Genomic DNA, 21,260 nt, shown 5'->3' with positions numbered 1-21,260 from the left:
AGCTTGTCAAAAGCATGCCTTTTCTAACACATGGAGACCACTGGGAGAGCAGCAACATCCTAACAGCCAAACTGGAAACTCAGGAGCTTAAAACCAATTATCAAACGGGACCGTTGCAAAGGAAAAGTTACTTAGTGGATTATTTTCATGACAATACCAAGTCAAAGAAACTGCAGAATATTAATTTCATGACTCCTTTTGCAGGTTGAACAGCTTTATGAAACCATTTCCTGGCATTGTGATTGTCCTCAAGATGATGGACCAGTTTTCATTACAGAGTGAATCTTAGCAGGTACGTTCTCAACTACTAAATATATATTGACATAGAAAAATGTGTAGATGCAGAATCTGGATACGTATGGGGAAGTACACATTTGATTTTTGTTCTACATCTTCACTGTACTACAGATTCCTTTGGCGAACTTGTGTTGGCACGGCTACCTATGGAAAAACGGAGTGGCAGGCTGCTGGATGTGGACAGGGCCCAGCCTGTGAAAATACACTTAATGACTTTTACCTATTACCAATAAAATGATTTGAACTATATTAAGTAATTCTTATTTCCCTGTTTATAAAATAAATACGATTATCATATGATAATGTGACATTTTTTGGAGGCTACTTTTATTTACCTTTTGAGTTGTAATAAATGGAAATAACTTGTGTTAGGACATAAGACTCTTGTTTACAGCACACGTACAGTAGGTGGAGAGTCGTAGCCTGTTTAGACTTTTTCATAATCTAGAGCCTGGAATGTTTCCATTACCTAATATGGTGAGGTTTATCTGATAAGTTCATTGTCAGTTTCCGATGTTGTTGTGTGCTTCCATGTACAATAATCGGACAGTTATATTCACAGTAGTGTTCATTCATGATGGAATCCAATGTATTACTTTTAGGTCTTGCTACAGTGCCTGTTAGCCGGTAGGGGTAAACTCGTACTAACGACGTTTTTTCCTCAAGCAGAAGTGTGATGTACGGATGTGGGTAGCATATTGATAGTGAGTTGTTCAACTTGCCATTTTTACATGCTGGAAATGCTAAGTCAAGACGCACAGTTGGAGGAGCAATGAATCCAGAGGAGCAGACGGTAACGTGGCTGATATCATTTGGGGTGCTTAATTCCCCCAAAAAGAACATAGCGGACCCAGAGGATTTCTTGAAAACATCGCTGAAAGATGGGGTCGTTTTGTGCAAGCTCATGGAGCGGCTTCTACCGGGCTCTGTTTCTAAGGTATCGTAAGTAGCTGCAAAACATCGATGAGTAACGGTGATGATGAAGAAATCTTAAATTTTATCAAGCAGTTAACAGTCGTGAAATGGGAGGCTTTCTATCTGGCGAGTGGCGACGCCTCTGTAGTTAGGGAGGGGTTGAGTTTCTCACTGAAGAAAGCTTCCTTATTGTGTTCCATATATTACTTTAGAATAACTCGTAAAACATAGTTTATCTCCACACTATGAACTTAAAGTTACGGTAAAGGGTTGATTATACAGTAGGATAAATGATTATGTTGTAGCCTATGTTGTTATGAAACTTCTAACGCTGAATTGTTTTCTGACTTCCTGTAAAGTGAAAACAATGTTCCGCATTCTTATAGATGCATGAACATAACATGCAGTTATGCATTCATTTGAGCTGTTCACACAAGATCAGACGTTTAATGTCGTTTGATATTGGATAGAGCAAGACCATATATTTTGTAAATGATAGGTCATTATGAGTTGTAACGCTAGTTGGCACGCATATAACAAATATGACCAGTTTGCACAGGTCCACGTGCACCATCATACCAGTAGCCTATACCCATGGAAAGGGTATGATAGCCTAAATAAATGTGATAGTGTCAAAACAATTTTTGGTTCTACTAAACAGAAAAATATGCTTTTAAGTAGACATAAATAGAAGCTTTAAAACATATTAGGAATCATCAAGATATTTGCTGCCCATAAGTGCTTATGTACGAAGATTCTAAGAACATGCCTACGGTGAGCCGATGTAATTATACTACTTCGTTCAGTCAATTTGTCTAACTAAACTTATTGTAAAGCGAGAGAACTAATCGTCACTTCCTCTTCGAGTTTTGCTTCCTGGTGCGACCGCCCCCTTCAGCCAGAGGTGGGTTTATGTTTGCATGAAGGAGAAACGTAGGAAGAATCCAGTTACTTTGTAAACTGTAAAGCCACCAACATTCAAAAGGATACTACAGTAAATTGCTACTTTGTTTCCTTTTGCTTATTGAGTCGTATAAAATACAAAGATCATCTTATTCGAATGTCTTTACCACTCAAATCGTTGAGATCTTGAAGGTGTGTTTTTATATATTTATTTCATGCCCCTGTCTTTAGTACTGCCAAGACCCAAGAAACGAAGCGGACTGCATCGCCAATATTCGAGAGTTTTTGAAGGGATGTACGTCCTTGAAAGTAGAGGTAAGTGGCTATTAAATTATACCGTAGCTGTTGTTTTATCACACTTACATTGAAAGGCTGTTGATTTTCTTTACTCAACCACTCGTGTCCTTTAATTTGTCTGGGTTCATGTTAACAATGTTTCAATAACCGACATGTAGGCTATTCTTTATTAATAGCAAGGCTTATATGAATGGAGACATTATCAAGCTCAGGACATACTCATTTCAGGACATTGACATTGCTGGTCAAATAGGTGTCCTGGAGTTAAGTATTGTTTCAGCACAAATTGATATCTGCAAGCATATGTTTTGGTCACATGTACATCTATGCCATGTGGAGTGGGCTGCTCTCACAAGCAACAGTGCTGTCAGTCTCTCCCTCTAAACACAGACAGACAGATATACGTGTACAGATGCACTCACACTGTTGATTGCTGCCTCTGTTTAAAATGTGGCCTTGCTGTCTAGGATTTTTCTCCAGTGGGCATTTGGATCACAGAAAATTACAAAGTCAGTCCATTCCTAATCCTACATGCGCCTGTCACAATGAAGTGAGAGTGAAAGCAGCATGTGTACTGTACCAGTGGATGCAGAGTCATATTTTGCATCCACTTAGGCACAAGCTATCTAAGACAGAATGAGTGTTGTTTAAAGTGATACGTGTAGAAAGGAAGCTCATTCTCTGTGCTGTTCCCTTTACTTTTGCTGCTGCGCTGGATGTTCACTTTTTCCCCAACTTTTTAAATAGTCTGTTTTGGTTTACAATCACATAAGTTGGTAAAAAAAAGACCAATCGAATCAGCCTGAGTCTCTGCAAGCCTAGTAGGTATACTGTCTGGCCTGACCAGTTACCTTGGGAGGTCCTTTCTGCTTCCATTCACCATCCTACTTCTTAGCCCTAATTAGACCCTTTGCTTCAGGGGTTTGGAGAGCCACAGTTGAATTTGTCATCCAGGGTATTTTCCAAGCCACCACTGCAGCTCTCAGCCCTGCCCATGTCATGGTCAGTGATGTGATTGGTATAAACGATCTGTCTCTGTTTTTAGAAACGTTTTTTTTTCTGCCACAACCAAATTATGCACATGCTGCTGGCACGTCATGTGACTGGACAAAGGGGCCAGTCACACAGCTTTCACTTCTGCTCCAGGATGCTGAATAGGGGAAGACGCCGCTCAACGGTTCAAATTGCAGTCCAGTTGTTGACCGTGTTAAGTGGCAAAGTCTACAGTATCTTATTTTTTTACAGTAGAGATATAGTGTAAGACCAGTGATTCATGGCAAGGATCATAACTACCGAACTCTGTCATTGTCCTTGACATGACATAACATCCAGATGGATGTGAAAGTCACTGTCAAATTGTATATTAATAGTTGGAGTAAAGTTATAGTAATAGTTTTATATATGGTCCCAAGGTGTCTCAGCCATGAATAGCCTGTGTCCTGTTTTTGATTGTGACATACTTAACATATGGCTAAATGTGTCTTTAAAGCCTTGTCAAAATGAGTTAGGGCCTGTAGATTGCCTAGAGAAGGGTTCACAGTTGCTTTAGCACTGAGGGGGGAGATACACAGAGCATGCCCTGTGTCTTGCTGCCTAAACTCTATATTTAAGATGTTTTATTTAAAAAGTGAAACCTTATCTGACTTGGGTAAGGCGATAGCTGTCTGAGACTGAGAGACAGAAAGCACACAAACATTGCGTGTTCTTGGAATGGGCGATGAGGAACGAAGGGCACCCGTTTCATCACAAAACCACTAGGTCGCAAAATATGGGTCACATTCTACATGACTGCCATTATCACTCGTCTTGTTTGAAGTAGTCACATCCCATTGTGTGCTGTTTGGGTTTCTGCACTAGGGACAGGGTCTCTTTATAGCCTGTAAGCAGCATCACTGTTATCAGATAAAGCCATTCTCTGCCAGTGATATTTGACCTACTTATCATGTTGTTGTTTACCACAGTCATGTGAGGGTTTTTCCTCTTTTCCTCTGATGTTGTTTCTTTTTTTAGTTTTTTTTTTTTTTTTTTTACACTGAGGTGTCTTTGTCTTTGACCAGGGCTTTGAACCAGAGTGCTTGTACACTGGACAGAATTTCGGCAAGGTCCTGACCACTTTGCTGGCGGTCAACTTTGCCACCCAAGGTAAGAGAATTACAGTCCTTCTCTCCGGTGTGTGTCCTGAATGTCTTTATCTTAGAGCTGTGTTTACCTGACTAACTTCTCCTCCTTCTTTTCCCGTACACGGTGGAAAGTATCTAATGAGCTCTCTAAGTGCTGTCATTTCACAGTTACATGGTAAACGTACACAGAGCCCAAAAGCTCCTAATGCATAGTTTAGGCACCTAAGTTGACAAACCCTACACAGGGCCGTGTTTGTGTGTGCAAGGGGTGCAAAACATGCGTGTGTGTGTGTGTCATTTTGAGTTAAGGCTGCCTGTGCTTTAGAGCCCTTGTGAATCACAAATAATCCTGTATGTGCTGTTGTGGGGCAGCTGGTCTAGCCGTGTCCGTGCTCCCCTCCCGCAAGGCGCCATATTCTCTGATGGTCAGCCATGGCGAGGTGTCTCCTGACCCGCATGTTGCTGCTCCCCTCCTCCTCTCCATCACAGAGGAGAACACTTCACTGGATACGAAGAAGACTTTGTGCTAATAGCTGGAGAGCCTGTGCTGCACTGTCTTCTAAGCAGTGAATGTTGTTTATACAGACTCCATGGTCATCAGGAACAGTTCAGGATGTAAAGTCAGAATGATAGCTATGCCAGAATGCCATTCAGTCTGTCTCATTTACCCTGCTTGTGTGAACACCAGTTAAAAGAGAGAGCCTTTCTGTCTTTAAAGTGTAAAGACTTTCAGAAAAGCAATAGCATGACTATCAGTCGTCACATGGATCAACGGGATGTTGCCTTTAAACAAGCCATCACAGGCACAGACGGCATGGATGCTGCGTGCCACAGCTTGAAGACCAGAAGGATTGCCTGTAATGTCCTCTGCTCTGCGCTTGATATTCAAATCAAATGGAGCTGGAACGGGCCAGAAGCCATTTCGACAGCCTTTCGAAAGTGAGCTGCTGTCGATTGGAGGTGGATTAAGTCACACGCTCTCTAATGTGATCAGTGAGGAGGCTCCTCCGTGTTTCAGCTCAAGATCAGCTGACAGCCTTTAGTACTGTGTGTTTGTTTGTGTGTGTGTGTCTCTCTCTTTTTTGGGTCTGCATTTTTGTGCCTGTCTCTCCAGTTTTGGGGTGTGTGTGTGTGTGAGTGTGTGTGTGTGTCTGTGCCTCAGGCTGCAGGACTTGTCTGGGCATGTGAAGACTGGAGCCATGTGGAGTCAGGAGACCTCGTCACCTCACAGATGAACACTTAGACAACACTCCTGTTCACACACTTAACTGCTGGTTTCAGTAGGACATCTCCCCCAGAATAGAGGTCTGTCTGACTGGTTCTTGTCTGGTCAGGTTGGTGTTGCTTCACTGCCAATCTTCAGTGTCCATCAGCCCCTCCCAGTGCAGCCCCATGCCAGGGGCACTAACAGGATAGATGTTGCTAATCCGGCTTTTTACATGGTATTTATCCGAATGTATAAATAGCCCTAAAATGATCCACTCTGGTGATAGTCAGATTAGGTGGTGAGGTGTTAATCCTGTTTTCCCTACATGTCTCCCCCCAGTTCGCTGGAAAAAGATTCAATAGTATCCTAAACTTCAGTTCTCATGGAGTTGGGTTGTGAATATTTTCTTCAGAATTCCTGATATTCAGACTTCTTGTCATGCCTGATTCTCACAGATTATACTCATGTGTTCCAGGTCCGTCTGGACTGTGGTAGTAAATGGGATTGGAAACAGACAGATATGTAACGTAGCGTGGCTACGTGTGTGTTGGGGGAATGTGTGCCTGTGTTTTGTGTGTGTGTGTCTCTGCATCTGCCAGACAGTCTTGTGAGACGAGAAGCCAGCTGTCTGGCGAGCAGTCAGGTAGCAGGCCAGCATGCGGCTGCTCTGGTCTGGCTCTGTCCTCTCTGTGAAGAGGAACTCAGTCTTTTCCTGTCAGGCTCTCTATGTATCGAATGCCGGAAATCTGAATGACTAGCTATCGTTACACTTACGATCTACATCAATGGTTCTCTGATGTCGTGTGGCAGACTGTGTAGCTGAGCCGGGTCAGGACAAGGAGACCGGGGAAGGGGAGGGGAGAGGATGCGGTGATGCAGACGTCTGTGCTGCCTCTGTCCCCAGGGCTGAGTAGAGTACCGGGCCTGATGCATCGTCATCCACAAAGCGCTAGCTCTCAGCGCTCTCTGCTCCAGCACTCTCCTCTGTGTCGCCTCCCTCCCAGAGCCATGTGTGTGATAGAGAGAAATGGCATTTTGTAACCTATTGAGGTATATCTGTTTTTTGCGTTCGCCATGCTTTGCTCGTTTCTAAATTCCGTGTGTGTGTGTGTGTGTGTAAACAGACTGTGGCGCCGAGAGGTCATGTCCACAGGGCGGTGCTCCCACTGCTAGTCAGTCCAGCTCCTCACACACACTCTCCAAGTCCAGATCCCTGCGTAGACAGTCCAAACCAGCGGTAAGGAATCACCACACCCGCACACACACACACACACACACAAAATAAACCAGCAAAACACACCTACATCTATAACACAAACATGTCAAATACACATGTAAACGTACGCAAACAAACAGGCGCAAACAAACATATTCAACACACACAGAAGCGCACTCAAGAACACGTCCCTGCTTTTGTTGGGTCACTAAACCCGAGCCACCCCTCATCCAATCAGGAGATGTCAGAGAACGGTGGGGGCGGCCACCTGATGGTGAAGGCGCGCTTCAACTTCAAGCAGAACAACGAGGACGAGCTGTCGTTCAACAAGGGTGACCTCATTTGTGTGATGCGCCAGGAGGAGGGCGGCTGGTGGGAGGGCTCGCTCAACGGCCGCAATGGCTGGTTCCCTAGCAACTACGTCCGAGAGGTCAAGCCATCTGGTAAGTAACCCCCCCCCCCATTCCAAAATGCACCCTCCCCCACAAAAGTTACACTATATAAACTATAATAGCTTTAGGCCGGGTGTAAATGTGATATCGGTTACCACATCAGCCTGACGCCCTTCCGTCCTCCCCATCCACAGAGAAGCCCTTGTCTCCAAAGGGGACCCAGCTGACCAAGAACTACTACAGTGTGGTGAGCAAGCGCCCAGATCAGGACACCGAGACAGACCTCACAGCACTGCACCTATCTGTGTCTGCTGGATGGCGTTATGGACGCTGTGAGTTTCCGTTGCAGGTGGTGCAGGACATCCTGGAGCATGAGCGTGAGTTTGTGAAGGAGCTGCAGACGGTGCTGAGCTGCTACCTGCGCCCCCTACTGGCCAGCGACAAGTAAGACAGGACAATAAGAGCTGAATAGGAACTCAACGGCCAAACTGGAAATCAGCAATCAACCTGCTGTCGGCTGTGTCGAATCATCTTTCACAGAACGGCCATGATAGGTTTCCACGTAAACAGTGATGTTTCTTGTGGGTGTTTTTCATGTGAGTACCTGATGTAGTCAGTGAGCCTGTGGCCTGTGTGTTGTCCAGGGTGAGCAGTGCGGACAGCGCCAGCCTGTGTGGGAACCTGGAGGACGTGCTCACCTTCCAGCAGGGCCTGTGTGTGGCTCTGGAGGAGTGCACCAAGTAAGTGTGTGTGTGTGTGTGTGTGTGTGTGTGTGTGTGTGTGTGTGTGTGTGTGTGGGGAGACAATGACAAATACCCACTGCTGATTGGTAGGCTCTGTTGCGTGATGGCATGGGGGATTTGCAAGTTGTTTAGGGACCTTTTACTACTTTAGTTGTTGCTCCCTCTAGTGGCGAGTAGGCATGAATTCATCACATTTTACACAAAGCTCAAATGGTATCTTTTTGTGTCTCTTATTCCCCCTCCCCCCCAGGGTTCCAGAGGGGCAGCAGCGAGTGGCAAGCTGCTACCTGAACCTGATGTGTCAGATCAGGACCCTGTACCTATCCTACTGCTCCAGCCACCCTTCTGCCGTCTGCGTGCTCACCGACCACAGGTCTGCCTCACACCCGCTCCCCCCGCACACAGGCCAGGCTGACCCTGGGTCCTAATGCACTGGGCTAGCTGGCCAGCACAGACGATAATGCCGTTAGCCTCAGATGTAGCCTAACCCTATATGGCAATCAGTTCTGTACGCTGCAGCTAAGATGAATGATCATGTCTCATGCACTCAGAGTTTCTCTTCTAAGTGTTATTGAAAGCCTCACTTTCACCTGTCATAACTCAAAGAGCCACTAGGTGGCACTAGGCTTTCTCTGAACGTGGCCAGATGTTGCCTGGTTCTGTCTTACTAGTTGGGTGAGGGGGAAAGATCTGTAAATTATCCTTGGAAACCTGCATCTGATCTTCAGCTTTGGGGCGTCTCTCACCTCCTCTCTGGAGGTCACATGGGTGCTCTGCTCATGAGTTAGTGGTGGGGAGCTTGATGTGAATCCACAGCTGTTGCGCAACATAAATTGCACATTTATATGACAACTAGCATATACTAGCAACACTAGCACTTTTTGGGGCCTTTCCCCTGAATTGTAAGTCTTTGTTTGTTCTGTGATATGAACAATGAAGTGTAGAAAAAAGTGAACAATAGTGAAAGTCTCTCACACTCAAAACACACACACACACACATATATATATACACGCACACACTTATATACACACACAGGAAGTACGCTGACAGGATATCAGGATATGTAGTTGCGGTTAAGTTGGGGCACATGAGGCCCTTTAGAATTCACAGTAACTTACTTTGCATGTTTCATACGCCTTTGTTAGACACATCCTGCATGTTTGGGTAGCCTCTTCAAGCTACATTGGTTTGGAGCCGAGTAACTGAACCTATATTTGTTTACTGACTATGTTGCAAGATGTGTGTTTCCTTTCCTTTCCTCAAGTAAACGAGAATCGGTTTAAAATAGAAACTTATGAATTCCTAGTTAGAAATCAAACTTCTTGTCCAACCCTATGTGTGTGTGTGTGACAGCGAGGAGCTGGACAAGTTCATGGAGAGTCAGGGGGCCAGTGTCCCAGGCATCCTCACCCTGACCACCAGCCTGAGTAAGCCCTTCATGAGGCTGGACAAGTACCCCACTCTCCTGCAGGAGCTGGAGAGACACGTGGAGGTAGGTCTCGTTCACCCATCGCTGCCTTCTTCCAGTCTTCCGCTGGCCAACCCCAGACCAGCATTCCCTCGGTAACAGATCATGGGTTGCATAATGATCAGATGCGTGTTCCTGTCCTGCAGGGGGCCCACCCAGACTACGGTGACATCCTGAAGGCCACAACGGCTTTCAAGAACCTGGTGGTGAGTCTCAGAACATCTGTGGAACCCCTCCTTCTCATACGAGTGTGTTTGCAAACCTGTTTGCACAGTGGACATCCTCAAAATGCTTTGGGCCACATATCGATAGTTTACTGTGCAGCAGTGATACACTTTTCACAGCTCTTTTTGTCTTTATTTATGTAAAAAAAATGTGTCCGTGCATTGCTTTGAAATGCGGTCCAAAAAAAGACACTGTAGTACAGGTAAGATCTTGGCAGATCAACTGATTCAGAATCAGAAAATCGCCATTAAAGTTTGCACAGACAAGGAATTTGCTTTGGCAGGAAGGTGCATACAATAAACATATAGGAACCTAACATTTAATATATCTATACTAAGGGTTCATAAACTAGCAGTACTAAGTGGAGTTAGAATTAAATAAAATGTACAATAAAATAAAATATAAGTTGCCGTAATTTACAATATAAAAATACAACAAGTACAAATATTACAAAAAATACAAATGTACAAGATACAATTTTGTAATGCAGTGTGTTTTAAGTAGGAAGTCATTAGAGTCAGTGTGGACCCTTGGCCTTGTTGAAGAGGCCAACAGCTGAAGGGAAGAAACTGTTTTTGTGGCGTGAGGTATTGGTCCTGATTCCACAACAAACCTACATAGACCAGCCATCAGTTCCAATCTTCCTCACTGGCCTACATAAACAAGCAGTGCACCTATAGACTTGTCGGATAAGGAGGTGACCTAACACTGTTAGATCCACCCTATTCTTTTCTGTATGACTGGTTCGTAGTTCAAGGTGCATGTAGGGGTAACGTGACCCTCACCTAATCTCCTCACCTCACATCCACCCGTCGGAAGCGAGGGAATCACGTGTGGCCTAGAGCAGTAGGTGTGGAGTGACAGCATGAGTGGAATCGGGAGTGCAAGTCAAGATGAGATGTAATGCTGTTGTTTCCACAGTCAGGACGTTGTAGGGGAGGAGGAAAGGGGTGACTCACGAAACCCTCTAACTGAGTGTGCAAATGTGAAAGGGAGAAAGACACATATGGGGGGGGGGGGGGGGGGGGGGGGGGGGGGGGAACGAGGTGCACGGTATGTGAAGAGTGTGTGGGATGGGTTGAATGTTCCCAAAGGTTAACTTATTTGTACAACCTGCGCCTCACCAACTACATACTTATTTTTGTCGGAATGAAGCAAAAATAGAACTCAGATGCGTTGTCATTTTTTGGAGTGAGAGAGTGGGGGAGCCCCTTTCTGCTCCCTGACAATAGCTCTGTGTTGCTCAACCCGGCATGTTCCTCAAGCGTCTGAATGGAACGTTGGCCTTTCCATGTAAACCATGCACCATGTCACACCTGTTTGGTTGGAACAAACAAGACTAGCTTCACTCATCCTACCAAAGGACATACACACAATTAAGACATTTTGGGGGCCGCACCCCTGCAGCTGAATTCCAAACACACCACTTTGAACAAACACTTGAGACTCTCTTTCCTCCTGCCCTTCCCCCCCCCCCCCCCCCCGACTCCTCTCTCCCTCCTGCCTGACTCTCTTCCCCCCGCCCGCCCCTTATCTCAGACCCATTGCCAGGACCTGCGCAGGAGGAAGAACCTGGAGCTCCAGATCCTATCGGAGCCAGTGAGAGGCTGGGAGGGCGACAGCATGAGGACCCTGGGCAGTGTGGCCTACATGTCCCAAGTCCACATGCAGACCGGAGCCAATGAGGTGAGGGCATTTAGAACAACAGGAAGCATTGAAGGATCTTCACCTCCAGTCGGCGTGTATTTCGCTTCATGGTTGCGGTCAGGGTTAGATCTGTGGGCCTTCTGCTCTCTTTAATAACATGAGGCTCAGAAATGAAGGTTATTGCCGATTCCTCTCCTGTTGTGTGGTTGAATGATGGCTCGTCCTCAGGGCTGGTGCCTGCTCTCAGTTGTGCTCCAAGGTCTTTCTCCAGGCTCATCCAGGTTCTACCTGGCAATGTGTTCATCAACTCACCACCTCTGTCATAGGCTTTCCCGGTGACAAACTGTAAATGACTTGGAAACAAGATTCGTTTTTCACTTGAGATATCATCCATCTACTTAACTTTCCATTTCACTACAGCCCCTTCTCTCTCACTAATGAGCATGTGGGTTATGTAAATCAGAAAATAATCAGCATTAGCTGTGGGAGCTGGATCCCTAATAGCCCACATGTCAGTCTAGAGCAGAGCTCCCCCGCAGCCCGTCTCTTCTGCCGTGTCTCTGAAGGTGTGGGCTGGAGGCTCTGGCTGTTCTCTTACAAGTCAATGTACGCTTTCAGTAGACTCGTGAAAGGAAACCTAGTAGTTGTCAGCCCAACTGGTCCCATCTGGTTACTAATTCCTAGTTCACCACCAGCATCAAGATAAAAACAACACCTACATCTTCTGTTGTAGTCACGGATGGTTGCTGATTTGTTGCTTGTGTGTGTGTGTGCCCTTCAGGACAAAGAGGAGCGCTACCTCATGCTGTTCCCCAATGTGCTGGTTATGCTGTCTGCCAGTCCACGAATGAGTGGCTTTATATACCAAGTGAGTCTGCCGGCCCCCAACCACACACACACAACCACACTCACACAAACACACACACAAACACACACAGACCGACAGACATTCAACCTGACCCTGGCCTCAGACTCCTCTACACTTCTATAGATTCACCTCTCCTTTATCTGTCTCTCTCTCTCCCTCTGTGCCTCAGGGAAAGCTTCCTCTGACAGGCACCACTGTGAGCAGCAGGGCAGAGGACATAGAAACCGGCCACTTCGCCTTCGACATCACAGGTGCGTCTCCAGAGCTGGGACTTAGCTGGGTGCTCTCTGGTGGGCTGGTGGGTGCAAATAGAAAAGCAGTTATGCCAATCTTCATTCATCATTGGCGCCCTTCTGCTCTGCCAGTAGCACTGTCTGGGGAGACACCGGCTGTTACTCACAGTAAAGCAGACCCTGACAATGTCAGTGCCCCCTCTGTGTCATTGTGATTAGATACTGCATTGAAGCTCTGAGCTGATGAACTTTCCTTTAGCCTACTCTCCACACAGCTTTGAGTTGAGGCTGGCTGTCTGACTGCCAATCATTAAAAGAACACAGTATTTTGTCGTTCAGCTTTGAACTGCCAGTTTGCGCGACCAAATTAGGTCAGACCGCAGTACCTGTTGCATGTGGGCCTCAGGTGATTGGGAGTGAAGATGGTCTGTGTTTGTCGTGCGTGTGTGTTTGTCGTGTGTGTGTGTTTGTCGTGTTTGTGTGTGTGTGTGTGTCACAGGGAGCATGATGGAGCGCACCACCGTGCTCTGCAGTAACCCACACGAGTTGCAAGAGTGGCTGGAGCACCTGCAGCCCTTCACCAAGGGGGGGAGCATCATCTTAAAGGTAGCACCTTCAGCATCTCCTGTCTGCCTGTCTCTCTAGCTCCCTGTCTCTCTCTTGTGCTCTCTCACTCTCTCTCTCCATTTCTTGCTTTTTCTTTCTTTCCAGTGAAATATATGGTGGGTCTCAAAGCGGGTGTTTTGAGTCATACAGACATTCAGCTAAGATGTCAGGGCATGTGTTGACATGTGTTAGAGCTGCTAACATGCTTATAGCACCTTTTGAGCAGCCGTATTAGCCGTGTTCACGACTCTTATTTGAGTACTTGCCTGTCATGTTGTGCCAGGTTGCTTTGCGTTGTCTTGTCCAAAGAGTTTTAGTGCCCAGTCTGACCCTGTGTGGTTCTGTGTGTTTGTTTGTATCTGACAATAAAATACTTGAACTTGAACTATTTCGGTTCCTTCCTGTTGCTGTGTTTCTGTCTTGGGTAGAATGAGGGTAAGCCTCTCAGCATAGTGGGCACCCCCACCCACCTCCCCAACTTCAGCCCGCCAACGTCGGCCGTCCGAGGACCCCTGGAGGCCCCTAGGACCACCAAGCCCTGGTCGCTCAGCTGCCTGCGCCCCGCCCCCCCCCTCAAACCTTCTGCTGCGCTGGGCTACAAGGAGGTGAGAAAACACAGAATCACACTTCTCACTGTGTTTTTGACACAAGCGTTTGGAAAACCCCAACTCAGAGCTTGTATGTGTGTGGGTAGTAGTTTCTGCATATGAGTGGTCAAACTCTCAGCAAACAGCTCACCTAGGAGGGTGCGGAAAAGAGGATGGCTCTACTGGCCTCGTCTGTGCATCTGTTCCAGTAAACGGCTGGCTGTCTTGCCCGTCAGAGACGAATGGGTCTACCAGGCCAGGCTTCTGCAGAATTCCATGGCAGCGTTTGGTTTGACCCAGTCAGCTTATAGTGAATTTTGATTATTTGCTGATGCTGCACTAATAATTGCTGGAAACTGGAAATCAATGGCACTCAAAGAACCACACTACATAACAGTAACACACACACCACACAATGGTGACACACAGGAACAAACTACTGCAGTTCATTTGAATAAACTTGACAGAGGATATTAACGTTGGGTAATAACTGCAACCCTGGAATAAGCTGCAGTTGTCCTGGCTCCGCGAGGTGAAAGCAGTCAGTGGGCTGCTGGGTGTTCCATCTGGACTCTGAGGATTGCATGTGATGACCGCTCTTTCTCCACCTTTTCTCTCACTCTCTTTTCATTCTACTCTTCTTGTCTCTTGTAGATCCACCATGCTCTGTTTTGGGGAAGTGTATGGGGGGGGGGGGGTGTTGGGTGTAGTTTAGTGAAGTGTTCCCTGTTCACACTGTTCACATCATTCTACCTAAGCCTTCTCACACCATTTTTACATGCACATTTTCCCCTTCTGTCTCTCTCTCTCTGTCTCTGTCTCTCTCTCTCTCTCTCTCTCTCTCTCTCTGTTTCTCTCTCTTCATACTGGCATCTTTAGAGGATGTCTTATATCTTGAAGGTAAGGTTAGCTCTTTCTTTCCCTGTGTGTATGTGTGTGTATCTGTGCCTGTGTGTGCCCGCCTCAACAGTAGCGTTTGGTGGCTTTTTTTGCATTTGTTCTCCTCTGCAACCCCCTCACCCCACACTCTTCTCCACTGTGAGTTGTTGGGTTTCCTGTGCGCTTGGTAGTCCTGTATGCCTCTCTCTGTTCTCTTGTATGGGGCCCATTTCCGTGTATCTCACATCTCTTGGTTGCTATTCAAGGAACCCTGCTGAATGACTTATACAAAGGACCATCCTGTATTATTGAACCTTTCCCTCACAAAAAACAAAGTTTAGGTTGTACCATTAAGTATTGTTCAGAACTACCTTTATAGACATGCTTAGCATCATCGTCCATTCTAAATACCCTTCCCTCACTCCCTCACAGGGAATACTATTGAGTGCCACTATCACATATACATAGGTACAATATTCTGGCCATGACCTTAATGGGCATTTGTCTACATGCTTCACATTGTCTGCCCACTGATCTTCAATGTTGGCGTATGAGGCACTTCTAAGTAGTTGATGATCCTGTCCTTTCTAAGAATTAGACATTTGGGTGACGGTTTATGAAGGATTTGCGCTGCATTAGATGTGGTAAAGAAACAGAAAACGTGCATACTTTTTCTCCATCTGCAAAGCAACTATCCTGTTCGCTCATAGTCTGAAGTGTGGTGTTTAAGAAGGTAGTCGCACCTTTGCCGTGATACAATCAATTCAAATGAGAAAGCCACCATCAAGGTATCCTCCGACTGAGAGAAGCATTTTACATTTAGAGGTGGTGAGAGGAGGGTGGCTTTAAAAAGGGCTACTTTAGCACTGATTGCTGCTAAGTTATGCAGTCACCTAATTAGTCCATTCAGCATTAGACTCGTTAACGACAAAGGTTGACTTATTTACCAGATGACATCGTAGGCCACTCGAGTGCGTCACAACACTATGAATAAATGACTAATCGCAAGCTGAATTGATTGGCGTCTGGAAAGGCAATTGTAAATCCCATGTCTGTTGTCTTTCTGTTTGCGTGTGTATTCGTTTACAGGCATTGTGTGTCAATGTCTGCTTGCATACCATGTCTTTCCAAGTCTCCCCGTGTTGATGCGTTTGTGTCTGAGACTCTGCCTTTGTGGACTTTCTAACCTCTATCTTTTTCTCTTACTCACTTTTTCTCTCTCGGTCTCTCGCTCGCTCTCTTTCTTTCTCTATTTCTCTTTGCACTTTCCTTCCTAATGGTTCAAAGCAGGATTCTAGTAAGAGCCCACGACCCATGAAGAAGTTCCTCCCGAAACGCAAGACGGACAGGAAACATTCTGACGACGACACCCTGTTCAGGAAAAGTTGTACGTTTGCTGTTACCCTGGGAAAAGCTTTGCATGAGAATGAGCTGTGGAAACCAAACACTAGAGATTCCTACTAGGTGTTAGCAGATCAATGTAACTTCCAAAGTTTGAAAACCTCCAAAAAGTTATATTATTTCCAAGAATAATATTAAACTACTATTATTATGATTTTGTTATTATTACACACTAAAACCAATTGTTTAATAGATTTAATATAACTAATTGATGAGTTGAACCTGATTTGCGTGTGTAGAAGGTCTGAATGTAAAGTATGTTCAGTATGAGACAGTACAGTATGGTCTGTGTGTGCTTGATTGACAGGCACAGCAGCTCTTGAGGAGGACGCTCAGATCCTGAAGGTGATTGAGGCCTACTGCACCGGGGCCAGCCTCCACCAGACCACCACAGGTGTGTGTGTGTGTGTATAAGAGAGAAAAATAGTCTGCACAAGTGTGTGCGACGTTTTGATATGCCCAAGACTTTTAACTACGGTGCAGTATTTACTACTGTATGACTTAATAGTTGATGGAAATCCTGGGCAGGGACTTACACGCGTGTCTCTATCCACTTGGCAGCTGTGCGGAAGGAGTGCATCCCCCAGGTGCTACTGCCAGAGGAGGAGAAGATCATTGTGGAGGAAATGAAGAGCAACGGTCAGACTGTCATCGAGGAGAAGTAAGGCTGCAGTCCCTCTTCCAAACACCCCCGCCCCACACAGCAGTGACATCACCACGGAAACACCCCACTTCCTTGTAATTGATCTGATATCATGGAGGCTGCTGCTTACCGCTACAACATCTACTAATCCTGTTGAGATTATTAAGGAATAGATTCATGGTTCTCCATACCATTATCATTGCTAACCTTTGTTGTTTATTGCAGGAGCCTGGTTGATGCTGTATACGCTTTAAAGGATGAGGTTCATGAGTTGAAAAAGGTATTACAGTCAGTCATAGAGAGAATGCTGTCCAGCATATATAGTGTGTATGTATATATAGATATATATTGTCGTAAATAATTATTCCAGTTCCCGTGTATAGTGAAAATAAATCAGAGTGTCGAAGTGAGGAAAATCCTAAGTCCGTACAAGTCAAAAATAAACTAAGTCCAAAGGTTGAAAATTATTCCAAGTGTAGACAAGTGAAAAATAAACTAAGTCCAAACGATGAAAATTATTCTAAGTGTTGACCCGTCAAAAATCAGGCTAAGTCCCAACGTTGAAAATTATTCCAAGTCCAAACCAGTCAAAAATCAGGCTAAGTCCCAACAGATGCACTGAAACTCAGAGTATTGATGCAAAGGTTTATTCCAACACAGGGTAAAAAAGGTATCCAAGTGAGTAAGCTCCCAAGAGCAGACTGGCAAGTTCCCTCCAAACGTCCTCTTATATACTGTATTTTCTGCCTATTATTTGTGTCATTTTTTGCTATTGGTACAACACTGTTGGTCACAGATACATTATGCATCCTCACATTATTGGTACCTTTCTGTTGATGACCATTTCTACGCTTCGTCACCCAATTGGCCCCTATACTAGGGTTTCTGATTACAGAAGTTGTGTCACGTTGGCATCTCTGTCCTTACATAAATCTGACCATGTCCAGGCTCGTGTTGGGTGCACACATATCTTAGACTTTCTTCTAGTTGGTATGGGATGCTTGTGCTTTATAAACATAGAAAACCCCTTGACACAGACCTAGGCCTGACCTGGGTGACAGTTTCGGACTTGGTTTGGAGGAGTTTTCCTGCAGCTTGGCCCTATGTGTACGTTCTAATTTACGGCTAGGCCTCTGCATTCCTTAGAGTGGTACTCCCCTATCTTCCTTTGCTAAAACCAACGTTTCACACCTCTATTGTTTTTACTCAGTCAGAGCTTAGCATCACATTTCCCATAATACAACTTAGAGTATAATATAAGGAATAATTGAGACATTCACTTTTCAATTAGATAGTTCCATAAATGTAACCCATCTCCATCATTTTCAGCAGGGTGACGTAATTTTCTTCATCAATTTATATATAGATATATATATATATATACTGGTGTGTGGCACTGCTTGAACATGGATGTGATGATATACACTGTACTGTACAGTAAACCTATAACGGAATACTCTGTGTTCCAACTACATGTTTGTGTGTGTGCACACATGCTTATCATGCAGGAGAACAAGTGGATGAAGCAGTGTCTGGAGGAAGAGCAGAAGTCTCGTAAGGAGCTGGAGAGGGTGGTCAAGAAGCTCGCCAAGGGCAAGAACGACTGTTTCTGGGAGGACGGCACCCACTGAGCATCACCATGCAGTAACCCCCCCCCCCCCCCCCCAACATCATGTGCGTTTGTGTGTGATGAGTGTGTGTATGTGTGTGTGTGTGAGTGACAATGCACCCATATGGTCCACAATTCAGCCCTGCTTACTAGCCTGAATAGGCAAACTTCTATTGGGACATTATGGTTTTCAAGCTTGGCTTCACATGCTGGACATATCCTGTTGTCGTCACTCCTCCTTGTCACCATGGGTGTTTCTGAAGCGCCACAGGACACCAACCCCAGAGGACCAATAGTTGGGGATTCATTTACCTGTCCATATGTATGGCTGCTGGCACCGTGAACAGTCAGAGCATTGAGCAGCCATGTAGAAGGCGGAGAGTAAGTCAGCACCCCTGGCTTCAATAGGAATCACAATAGGAGTAAGAAGCCATGTTTAGGTCCCAGACGTGGGGATGCTCTGGGTTCAGCGAAGAGTTTGACACCTTCAGCCGACACTGGGCTTCCCCTGTCCCGACCATGTCTGTTACAGCAGTCCTTTGAGATTTCATATGTTGTATTGTTTTTGTTGTCGTGGTTTTTGAGGACACCCCTGCTACACAGTCAGGAAAGAGAGGCTTTCACGACGTAATTACAACTTTTCTTTCTGATTGAATGCACCTTCTAGACATGAGACTACATTTCTCTAAGCTGTTTAGCTGGCCTCAAAGCTTTAGTACATTTCAGATGGGTCTGACCTATGCCTTGACTATCACATATGTCTGGGTGGTGCTCAGAACCAAATGCTACAAAGCTTATATGAGTAGTTTCTTCATAGGTTTCTACATAGGCTGTGTATCTTACAATCTGCATGGATGTACAGTATTTCTATGATATCATGCATTAGAAATGTGATATTTCAAGAAAGTCCTATGTATTCCAAAGCTATCAGGTACATAAATGTATAACATATTGATAAGACATTTAGAAGTGTGAATCATGTATAGGATACACACGCAAAAAAAGACAAAAAGATTGGCAATAATGTCTCCTATACTTTCTTACTGAAAAGATATACAAATAACAGTTGACTAATAATTCATGGCTTTGCTTTGTTATCGCGGCTGAAGAAAGTATATTGCTTATTTATTTTTAATAATACATTTCTTTGTGCAGAGTGTGTATATGGATGTAAATGGTACTAGGAGCCCTTGTGGGTGTTGGTTTATGAGATTCTGCCATAAACTCGGTTTGTTCAGCCCTACCCACATGGCTAATGTGCAGCACCAGCAGCATGGAAAAATGGTCGTTAGCGGTACCACACGGAAACATACCGGTAACCTGATAATTGGTGAGATGTGGAGGATGTGTCAGTTTATAAATAAAAGGGGGTTGAGGCCGAACCACCGAGTGCATTTGGTATAAAGTGTTGCTCTAGATTTTAAGCGAACACTGGTTTCTCTCCAGTTCTGTCTTTATGAACTGATACAAAGATGGCCCCATATTCATTGTCAATAAAGAGCGATGGTTTCAGTTATAGACTATTGGTAAAGTGCCTCTTGATCCAGTGTATAACGTCAATATGGATTAAGGATGAGACTGGAATGGAATGTTTGAAAGGATTGTTTGCAAAGGTTGTTTGTACATGACAGGTGGAACTAGCCAGGTGTTGTCATTGGGCCAGGATAATGAGTAGTGTTGGTGGATCTTCTGTTATTCTCACGTCTACCTTCACATTCTCCGAGGACTTCCTCTATAGAGGAGGTTTAGTGCATGCGCTGTCGACTAGTAGAGGCAGGCATGCATTACTGTTTAGCCAAGGTTTCACTGCTGCTCAGGCATGATAGACCCAGTATGTCCCAAACATGATCTAATTGCATGGATTTGGCAATACCAGTCACAATGATGACTCACACCCACCCACACACACATATCCTCCCTCCAAACCAAAATGAGCCAGCCCATGTTCATTTGCCACTGGGTTGTCTTGCTTGTGTGATTGTATAGCATACTGTATCATGTGTCCCGGTGTTCTGTTGATTGGCCTTACCGTGTCAGATTGTCCTACTGTAGTTCAGAGATACGGGGCTAACTCAACCCTGGTGTGTGCATGCGCCGTGAGTCCAGGTAGGAAAATCTGTCGGGTAGGATCACATATTAGGACACCGGGTTTGATTGTCAACGTTCAATCGACTGCATGTCAATGCTGATGGAACCCAGTATCAATCGTTCCTGTTTTATCGCTTGAGAATATTACCATGGAATTTAAAATATTTTTTCCTAGTGTCTTCTCATTTCCTCTATGTCCAGTGGCCTCAGTGAGCACTTACAGGGGCGGGGCTTAGAGGGGCGGGGCTTAGAGGGGCGGGGTTTAGAGGGTGTGAAACAACTCCATCACCCGCTCAACAACACGTGTGTGTATTGTATGACAAAAGTTGTTCTATGCAATTATCATTGGTAAAGGAATTGTACTGCCTTTTTTCTAGACGCTGTGTACTTTCATGTTTTCAGTATGGTCATTCTTTTAATAAAATGTTTCTGTCTATAGATTCTTTGTCATTACTTGTTTTTTATGTAAACCTTACTTTATTTGGTTATTTCTTCAGATTAATCCAGTGTTAGTCAGCAACACATTAATTAACAGCACAGCATATCCATGTTGGGAAATATGAATGCCATGACACGTCGACTCTGGACCCTGGATACGTCTGCACCAAGTTCATACTTCGTTGTGTTAATGCCTTTTCACAGGGGACATTCAGAATGGAATGAATGAGTAGAGAGCAGCACTTCCTGTGTGTAAGAGACTGCAGCTTTGCAAAGCTGCCGTGTTCACTGATAATGAAGACTCACACTTTCCAGACTGTAATTCAAGACCACAGCTTACTACAGATCTAACCCAGGAAAGATCAGTACAGCCTACAACACCCTCCACACCTCAGACTGGAAGGGAACACTCATTTATGTCATCTAAAGCAGTGGTCTCTAACCCTGGTCCTCAGAACCCACTGTTCTCAATGTCAA

General features: G+C 45.1%; 1 protein-coding gene across 5 annotated transcripts; it reads left to right on the top strand.

Annotated features, from left to right (window-relative positions):
• Nucleotides 1–791: 791 nt before the first annotated feature.
• Nucleotides 792–20,783, top strand: arhgef6 (Rac/Cdc42 guanine nucleotide exchange factor (GEF) 6). 5 transcript variants are annotated; one of them, XM_047040056.1, is made up of 22 exons: nt 792–1,234; nt 2,347–2,430; nt 4,470–4,554; nt 6,864–6,976; nt 7,194–7,398; nt 7,542–7,594; nt 7,697–7,791; nt 7,992–8,087; nt 8,341–8,463; nt 9,445–9,583; nt 9,706–9,765; nt 11,324–11,470; nt 12,213–12,299; nt 12,469–12,550; nt 13,032–13,138; nt 13,567–13,743; nt 14,605–14,625; nt 15,895–15,991; nt 16,313–16,399; nt 16,567–16,666; nt 16,874–16,928; nt 18,157–20,783. In XM_047040056.1, the coding sequence occupies exons 1-22, from the start codon at nt 1,070–1,072 to the stop codon at nt 18,277–18,279; spliced, it is 2,301 nt and encodes a 766-aa protein (XP_046896012.1). In that variant the 5' UTR covers nt 792–1,069; the 3' UTR covers nt 18,280–20,783. The 5 variants fall into 5 exon arrangements, with proteins under 5 accessions (XP_046896012.1, XP_046895922.1, XP_046896181.1 ...); XM_047039966.1 differs by having other exon boundaries at nt 15,892–15,991; XM_047040301.1 differs by lacking the exon at nt 792–1,234 and adding an exon at nt 2,198–2,206 and having other exon boundaries at nt 15,892–15,991.
• Nucleotides 20,784–21,260: the final 477 nt, after the last annotated feature.

The sequence above is a fragment of the Hypomesus transpacificus genome, chromosome 1 (assembly GCF_021917145.1).
Source record: "Hypomesus transpacificus isolate Combined female chromosome 1, fHypTra1, whole genome shotgun sequence".
Taxonomy (NCBI): Eukaryota; Metazoa; Chordata; class Actinopteri; order Osmeriformes; family Osmeridae; genus Hypomesus; species Hypomesus transpacificus.
The sequence above is the reverse complement of the archived record's forward strand: the minus strand, read 5'-3'. Positions and strand labels throughout refer to the sequence as shown.

Coding starts and splice junctions, on each gene's coding strand:
- arhgef6 (XM_047039966.1), top strand. CDS start 1,070: ATGAATCCAGAGGAGCAGACGGTAACGTGGCTGATATCATTTGGGGTG. Junction 8,464..9,444: donor TGCGTGCTCACCGACCACAG/GTCTGCCTCACA, acceptor TGTGTGTGACAG/CGAGGAGCTGGACAAGTTCA. Junction 16,400..16,566: donor CCTCCACCAGACCACCACAG/GTGTGTGTGTGT, acceptor TCCACTTGGCAG/CTGTGCGGAAGGAGTGCATC.